At 32.7% G+C, this 9,120-nt stretch overlaps 1 protein-coding gene across 1 annotated transcript; it reads right to left on the bottom strand.

The window, feature by feature from the left end:
- Nucleotides 1–3,616: 3,616 nt before the first annotated feature.
- LOC137386855 (microfibril-associated glycoprotein 4-like) lies at nucleotides 3,617–7,848 on the bottom strand. The gene is made up of 5 exons (XM_068073030.1): nucleotides 7,502–7,848; nucleotides 7,009–7,227; nucleotides 5,980–6,116; nucleotides 4,942–5,071; nucleotides 3,617–4,095 (listed from the first exon to the last, which is right to left on the bottom strand). Exons 1-5 carry the CDS (start codon nucleotides 7,839–7,841, stop codon nucleotides 3,962–3,964), a joined length of 960 nt encoding a protein of 319 aa, XP_067929131.1. The 5' UTR covers nucleotides 7,842–7,848; the 3' UTR covers nucleotides 3,617–3,961.
- Nucleotides 7,849–9,120: the final 1,272 nt, after the last annotated feature.

The raw sequence follows: 9,120 nt of genomic DNA, 5'->3' as shown, positions 1-9,120 counted from the left end.
ACGTTACTGAATTAATTTTGTTGCCGTATCTCATTTTATACTGCTAGCAATGCCAGTTATCAACATATTTACATGGCGTCAGCATGAGTTAACTATTATAAACAAAAGTAAAAAGAACAGGTGAGGTGATGACAAGCACTTTTTCAAAAATCCAAAAGCCAAAAAGAATTAAATATATTCATTAAATGTTGACACTGCTGCTTAGTTTTACACATTGATAACCGCAATTGATTAAACTAGAAACTTGTATAATTCCATTGTTTTCAAGCCATACATGAAAAGCAAGCCTAGGGACATAGCAGTTAAATTACAATCAAGCTTTAGATAAAAAGATTGGTATTGTTAACATACTCAATATAAACTTGATGAAATATATATATTTTCTAAAACAACTATAAGTATTTTCAATGAGGAGCGATAAATGTATGGCAGAATTTTCCATCTAGCTGTTTCATTCTCTAAAGATATACTACCTTGTCAAACAGCAACGAAAGTTTTTTAGTGGAGCTGAAGAAAGAATACTACATAGTAAAAAAGTTCAATGATGGACCGTTGGTCTGAGAAAGAAAAAACAGAAAATTTCATTGAATTCTAACAGCATACAGATCTCAGATTACAAATTTGCAGAGACACTTGAAATTGGTTTAATAATGTTTGTTTTAAATGTTTTGAACCAAAATTATCAGACATTCAAGTTAACTTTTAAAATATATTTTAAATCAGAATTTTGACCATTATTATTCATAGATATAGGAAAAATGTAAACGAGTTAGAGAAAGCATTGGAGGCTGCATGTTTTATTTTAATATTTTATTCAGTCTAAAAATATCAAGGAAGGATGATGTAGTAAAGTTCTTGCAAAGACATACAATGGATCAAGATTTGAAGTCAATAAAATACATGTACAGAGATCTTATGCTTAAGACTATGTGAAATTAACCTGAGATTTTATGCAGCTATAACTTATGTAAGAAATGTACGTAATGAATTCAAACAAATCTTTTGAATAATAAAGCGCAATTTTTTTTAATTGCGTATAAACTACAACCATACTAAAAATAAAAGCTAGTAAGTAAAGAAGGATGCATATGTGAGAATATTTGAAAAAGTACAAGAGCTCTCAAGGATTATTAAAGGCCTGAACTATTGAAGGAAGCAAACGAGACACACTTTCAAATGTCTTCTGAGCGTGTATAACTGCTGACCAAATACATTATATTGTAAAAAAAAACTCTGCAAATGCTAAACTACAAAATACATTTGTAATGCAGAAGAGCAAATATAGCCTTTAGCTAAACATAAGTTCAAAAATAGTATAAACGCTCAATTTGCTTCTGAAGCTACATTTTAAAAAAAACTCACAAATATTGTGACTTTTCACTCACAAATATTGTGAGTTTTCATCTCTTGTAATTTCATTCTTGTAGCAACTCGCAAATATTGTGAGTTTTTACAAGGTAGAAATTAGCTCCCCAATAAGATATAATGTCCCCAATTGTTAGGTAAAAAGTTTCTATGAGAAGAAAACTCCGAAAATATTTGCCTACTCACAAATGGAAACAGGTCAAATGTGTGTAAGAATTTAACAAACTTAATGGGGACTTACATATTTTTACACACACCCACACTCACAGATGTTCTCGTACAAATGCAGGTAATTGGGGACAGTGCTCAGATTTTGTCGGGAGTTGGATTAAACTATATATTTTTTAGTTTTTTATAAGAAAAAAGGGTTTAAAAGATTGGGCACGTCCCCAATTTGTCTGTTAAATTCTGGTGTGAGTCCCCAATTGCATGCATTTACAAGTTCACGCACGCACGCACGCACGCACACACATGAGATGCACCCATGCACACACACGCACGCACACACACACATGCACACATCACACACATAATACACATGCACCGCACAGACACCACAAACACCACACACAGCACATACAACACACCCATCACACATACAACACACACATCACACATACGCACCACAATCACCACACACCACACATACCACAAACGCTGCACACACAAACACGCACACACACACCACACCACACACACCACAGACTACACGCCACACGCCACACACATTACACACACCATACACACCATACACACCACACACACCACACACATCACACAAAGACACCGCACACGCAAATGCACACACACATACACACACACACACATATATATATATATATATCACAAAATAACAGCACTACACAACACTCACCAAAGGCAACACACACTACACTACTCACCATAAGTCACACACAACCCAGCGCACACCGCACACCACAATCCATACTCAACACTTCACAATCTACACATCACGCCACACTTCACACCCACACCCCCACACCACACACCACACGCAAATGCACACCACACATACAAACACGCATCACACACATTCATACACTCATGTACTCACACGCTCATACATTCACACACTCATATAAACTCACACCAACTCATACACAGTCATACACAGTCATACACGCTCATACATGCTCATACATAATTATAAACCCTCAAACATGCTCATACACACACACGCACACGCACACACACACACACACACACACACGCACGCACGCACGCACGCACGCACGCACACGCACACGCACACGCACATGCATGCACATACGCACACATGCACACGCACACACATGCACACACACGCACACACACACGCACACACACGCACGCACACACACAATTTTTCAAATTCATATAGACTTAACACACTTGTAGAGTGTCATTCTCGTAACACATAAGGAAATGGCCTCAACTGAACGGTTAACTAAAGGTCATTGAGACACGTTCTACCTAATTTCAGGGTCATATTTCTAAGCATTTGCAAGAATATCAAAGTATAAGTTTTAATGCTGCTCATTTTGCCATGGTGCAGCGGTGGTTTGGCCAGCCGTTTGCAGAAAAATACGATATAATGTTTTGGTAAGCTGCTTGGTAGGATTGACCCAGTTCACTATGGTATTTTAAAAATTCAACAAGACTAAGAAAAAGCAAATACAGGGTAAAAGCAAAACAAAACACCAGGAGATAGTGAGATCAGGCAAAGTAAAACCTTCAAAATTTGAAGAAAAAAAGTTAAATGTTGAATGAGGAAAAAGAAAACAAGAAAAAAGGCAAAGAGGAAGAGAACTGGGAGATGGGATAACAGAATACAGAGCGACGCAAGTTCAGAGAATATGCGCATAGAAAAAGAAGGACGGTTGAGTAGAACCCAAAAAACAAAATCAGATACAAAAGAAGAAAAATATATATGGGAGCACAAAAGAGAGATAAGTGTAAAAAGTAAAGAAATCGTCTAATAAACTACCAATTTCACAATGAGGGAGCTATAAAAATGTGAAAGGAGGGAAATAAGAGAACAAAGATAAATGGTGAAACAAGACAGAAAAGCGTAGTGTAAAAAGGAATGAATGAAGAGATAAAGTGAGAGAAAATAGAAAAAAAGAAGGAAAAAGTCTGAGAAAACGTGAAGAGGAGTTAAAACTTATGGAAGAGAAAAAGTAAAAGACAAAAAAAATATGAAAAAGACAAAATAGAAGAGTAAATAAATTATATTGTGGCACAATAACAATTGCTACTTCATACTTTATTTTTTACTGATTGCATGTATGTATATACATGTACATTGCTCCAACAAACTTGTTTCTAAAACAGCATGTTGCACTAATCAATGTAAGAAATAATAAACAAATATGTGTAAGGCTTACCAAATAAACTAAAAATCAACCAAAATAGATGCAAAAATCTGAAAGCATTTGATACAGGAATACAGTCAGCTAACTATTAAATTAGTTGCTGCAAACCAATGTTGAGTAAAAGTTATAAAAGCTAATAATAACAGCCAAAACCAACTTTTTGACTATTTCACATATTCATGTACCAAACCATTTCGTTACTTTGAGAGCAAATGTACTCCTTAGTCTCTACTGATTCTCATCACAGTCTCTACCAGTCGGTTAGAGAAATGAGACCAACGTACTCCACTGTCGCTATTCCTATTATAACCTCCATTAAGATTGGAGGTGTAACAGTTCTTGTACCACCATGCACCTGAAATATATACAATTTTACTACAAATACTATATATGTTTCTTTATTATACAAACACAATTTGATTGAATGACATACAATGCATGAAAAAACTAATAAAAATTTATATCATATACATCATAATATAATATACACATGTAAATATATATATATACATATTACATATACATTAAGACTGTAAGACTCGAAACAACGAAAGCTGAATTGTTGCAGTGTTTATTTCACAGTGATGGTGCACAGCTAATGAAGTCATGATAAAACAACCAAAGTCAGAGAATAGTGAGAGTTACTCTATAAAATCTTCCAGAAGCGTTTCACTTCTGAAATGTTCTGGTCTGTTAAAAAGGGTAAGCATTTGCTTACCTTTGCAGCTCTCAACCAATAACTATGACATAACTGCAGTAAGAGATACTAAATCAACCTATAAGATGTAGCTAAATAAACTTAACTAAATCAACTCATGCTGAATTCTAACTTTCAGTAACTCATTATTGTCCACAACCTAATCATGACAGGAAACATTTACTATAATTTCATTAACACAAATGCAATTTTACTCATGCTAAATGCTAATCAGTCATTCAATGATTTCAACTTACCAAAACATAATATGGTATAAGGAAAGTGAGGTGTGGACTCAAGCAATTATTAAAAGCCTTTTAAACTTCTGTTATACCCGCAAATATCGAAGTGGATTTCAGATTGTAACTTTACTTGAGTATTCAATACCATGCACATTTAGGTTGAAATTAATTTTTTTCTAGCATTTACATATTTTTAAAGATCATAATGTAAACATTATTAAAATATAAAAGACAATATTTGCAAGTGTAGTGGCATACACACCATGGTAGGTAACGGCGCAGGCCCTCGTAGAATCTACATCATTATCCTGATCATTTGTTGAGAAAGCCATTCCATCATGATTGGATAGGTCAGACTTTAGTAGACTCCCTTCATAGCCATCATCACTAACCTGTGAGTAAAGAGTTAAACAGTCTGACAAAAACTAAACACCAACACTTTTAGTAATACTTTATTGCACCGTAAATCGTTAAGTTGCTAAGTTTTACCTTAAGACAATACTGAATTTTCCAGCTTTATTAGCTTTTAAACTAACTACGATTTATGTAGTTAATTCTAATAAACAGTTTTTTGATCTTTAAAAATGAGCAAAATGAAAAGTATATGTATACTGTATTTGACAGCACAACTTATAGATTGAACTTCATCGGTACATGTAGCCCTTTATAGAGACGGTTGAAGTTTGTGGTTCTTTCTGGTTTGAGTCAAAATTTCTGTTATCGTATCCACTTTTGTAGTTTTTAGTACTAAACGGTGTAACTGAAATAACTTCCGTACTAATCAGTGACCGTTTGGATAGATTAAATCTATAAATGTTTGTTCAGCTGCCATTTCACCTGTTTGCGTAAAAGGGAAGACCAATTTTAAAAGAGATCAAGAAAATGAGAAATAATTAAGCTAAAAGAATCTCACTTGATGCAAATATTCAAATTTTAATTATTTCTTGCAATGATTTTTTTAATAGAGTTTAAATATTTGAATAAAGATTTAATTGATGCAGCAGCATAAAAAATAAATTATAATAGCAAACAATAAGCAGCTTTTATGGGCATTAATCAATTCATTCGATTAATTCATTTTCATTATTCTGCAAAAAAAATAAAAATTGTCCGACTGTTACATGTTTTAGTAACACAAATCACAAACCATACATATAATTTGTTTGCTATAATAAAAATATGTAATATGTAAAATTTTAAAAACTCAAAAGTTTCAGTCGAATATAATATTCGAGATTTGAGCAATTCATAAAATAACTAACAGCTGATAGATTGTCAATATTTCAAATATTACACCTACCTCTAGTCGGTAGTCATCATCCTCATTATGTATGAAAAAACTAGTCCAGGTTCCTGACTGAATAGAGTTGCTTGAAGCCCTGACTAAAATGTTGAGTTTTTGGTTTGATCTGGTGAGAGCATAAAGTTTGGTCAAGCCTAAAAACAAAGGGATAATTAGTTGATATTTTTGTAGAAACTTTGACTTTGCTAACAAATCAATTAATGGGATTTGTTATACAAAAACACTTTACTGTTATAAGTGTACCACACATACACAATTTCCATAAATAGTATTTGCAAACAGTATATACATATAATGTATATGATACATGTATATATATATATGCATGAATATGTATATTGTAAAGTATATATTTATAACTATATATATATATATATATATATATATATATATATATATATATATATATATATATATATATATATATATATATATATATATATATATATATATATATATATATATTATATATACATATACATAATAGATGAACATAATTTATAGATGTATATTAATATGTATATATGTGTATATATATATTCATATATACATATATATATATGTATATATATACGAATATAATATATATATTTAAGAATATAATATATTTATTAAACCCATAAACATATATATATTATATTATACATATAAATGTATATATATTATACATATATTTAAAGTTATATATACCTGTATATATAATATATATAAATATATTATATATGCAAACTATATTATATTTTATTATATATACATACCGATATTAGATATATATAGAAAATATATAATGTATATATTTTAGAGATATTTATGATATTTATATAATTTTAAATATTAGGTATATATATACATGTATTATGTTAGATATATATAGATATAGAGATATTATTACAGTTTTCCATTTCTCCCTATCTAATATTTTTGCCTTGCAATGACAACACTAGAACGAATTAATGTCATACAATGGAGATGCAATGTACTCAACATTTTCATGCTTTTTAAAATTGATGAGACAGTTTCATTTACCAAGCCAATGCTCTCCGGCAGTGTTACCGAATCCTGACTTGTATTCTGTCCAGTTACGGTAAAAGTCAACAGAGCCATTAAACCTCTTCTGAAATACTATCCACCCATGGTCATCAAAGAAGTCGCACCAGACAGGAAATGGTTCAATATCTGCATATAGTGGATCAATTAGGTATACACCTGGTGAGCGGGATCCACGATCATAAAGCTGCTGACAGTCTGAAAGATAAATATTTTGTTAAATATAAAGTACAACTCTAACTACAGCATATTTTTTACTTAGAAATGGTAAGTAACTACATGTAACACTTATAAATTCAACCAGTTTAGTCCTTTTGTATACTCAATGACAAACTGTAGATTTGTATGCATAAAACATGTAAAAAAGAATACAAAAAATATATTTGCCAGGAAGCTGGCAAATTCATAAAAAAATGGTTTTAAACTGGCCCGCTTTATTTTTATGTAATAAAACCTTTGGCAAAATTCATACCTTGCGGTATCGGTAGCCTATCTGATACAGACAGCCCCGTCGATGGTTCTGCGGTAGATTGGGTTGCTGAATCATTTGCGCGACATTCTTGCAGGGCTTTTAACAGGTTGCCATAAACTATTTTAGTGACTTCAATGTGCAAAGGCAGCATGTTCTCATCATAGACATCTCTTCTCAATCTGACAAGCTCTGGGCACTCAATCTGGAGAAGTTGGTGAACAGTGTAAATCTGTTGTCGGTAAACAAAAAGTTCTTGTTCAGCACTGTATGGTCCAATGTTACTTTGACTGGTCACTGATATGAGCAAGATGAGCAGTGCTAGAAATGAAAGAGTTGCCATTATAGCTATTGTTTTAGTCTTTGAATATAATAGGTCACAGTTAGCTTTTATATACATTGACTAGCCAATAAGCACCGCCTAAGATATAATGTATAAATAAATAAATAAGCACCGCCCACAAATACAATATACACTCTACTAGCACAAAGCACTGCTTACAGATACAATATGCTAACAAAGCAGCACTGTCTACAGACACCCACGCATGATTCAACGACTGTTGCCGCAAGGCTTCTTCTTACTCAACTGTTGCAACTGGTACAAACAGTATCAGCAGTTTAAGACATACGTAAAAACTGGCAATTTCCAGTTTGATTTGAAGTAAAAATTTACCAGCCTTTTGTACCATATAAATAACTAGCAAGCCACAAAAATAATGGCTGCTTTACTTTGATACATACCAGCTGCTATCATCTTAATTATATGCCAAAACCAATTAGGGTAAAGGTTTTTACCAAAACCAAAAATTTAGCTCGACATCTTAAAACAGTCTTATATGTACTCCGTAAAATTGATTCAAGCTTTGGTTTAGTCATCTATATCTCATCATTTTATATGTGAAGGTGCCATGCCCAACAATTGGTAAGATGCTTTTCATGAGTCAATGTCTTACAAAACATTCTATAAACAGTTATGAAGATACCGTCAACTACAACTGCGTGACATATTGTAAAAAATGTTTTTATCTGCTAATGAATATTTCAGAAACACTTGCATAAAAAACCTGTGCAATGCCATAATTTCATGAAAAATTAGGTGATTAAATATTTGTGACAGTTAGCTTCATTACAATTCTTTTTGGAAAACTTTTATGAAGTGGCTGCATATTGGTCAATTGACAAGGTAAAAAAAAGCCTTAACTAAATAGTTCCTGGTTTTACCAAGGATTACACATGTTCTTTCAAGCAATAATTTCATCAGCAACTGACGGAAGAAGTGTTTTTACACAGATATTTATAATCATACTTCAAAAAGAAACATTTGCATACTGTGATAAAAGTGGATGCAGTGCAGTATATCCCTCACCTGTACGACTATATTAGTCGATAGAGTTGTGGGCGCGGGTCGGCGTATGTGGTCGTGGTGAAAGGCTATGCGTATACGACTGATATCGTCGACAATACAACCCGCTTATAATATTGCAGTACATACTTCACCTGCACGACTATATTAGTCGATATAGTGGTGGGCGTGTCCATCCAAGCTGACCCGTAGATTTTTTTGTTAGGTGCTCTGTTGTATTCGGACACCACACGTTTTCCGGAGAAATAATTTATTA

The sequence above is a fragment of the Watersipora subatra genome, chromosome 2 (genome assembly GCF_963576615.1).
Source record: "Watersipora subatra chromosome 2, tzWatSuba1.1, whole genome shotgun sequence".
NCBI lineage: Eukaryota > Metazoa > Bryozoa > Gymnolaemata > Cheilostomatida > Watersiporidae > Watersipora > Watersipora subatra.
The sequence above is the reverse complement of the archived record's forward strand: the minus strand, read 5'-3'. Positions and strand labels throughout refer to the sequence as shown.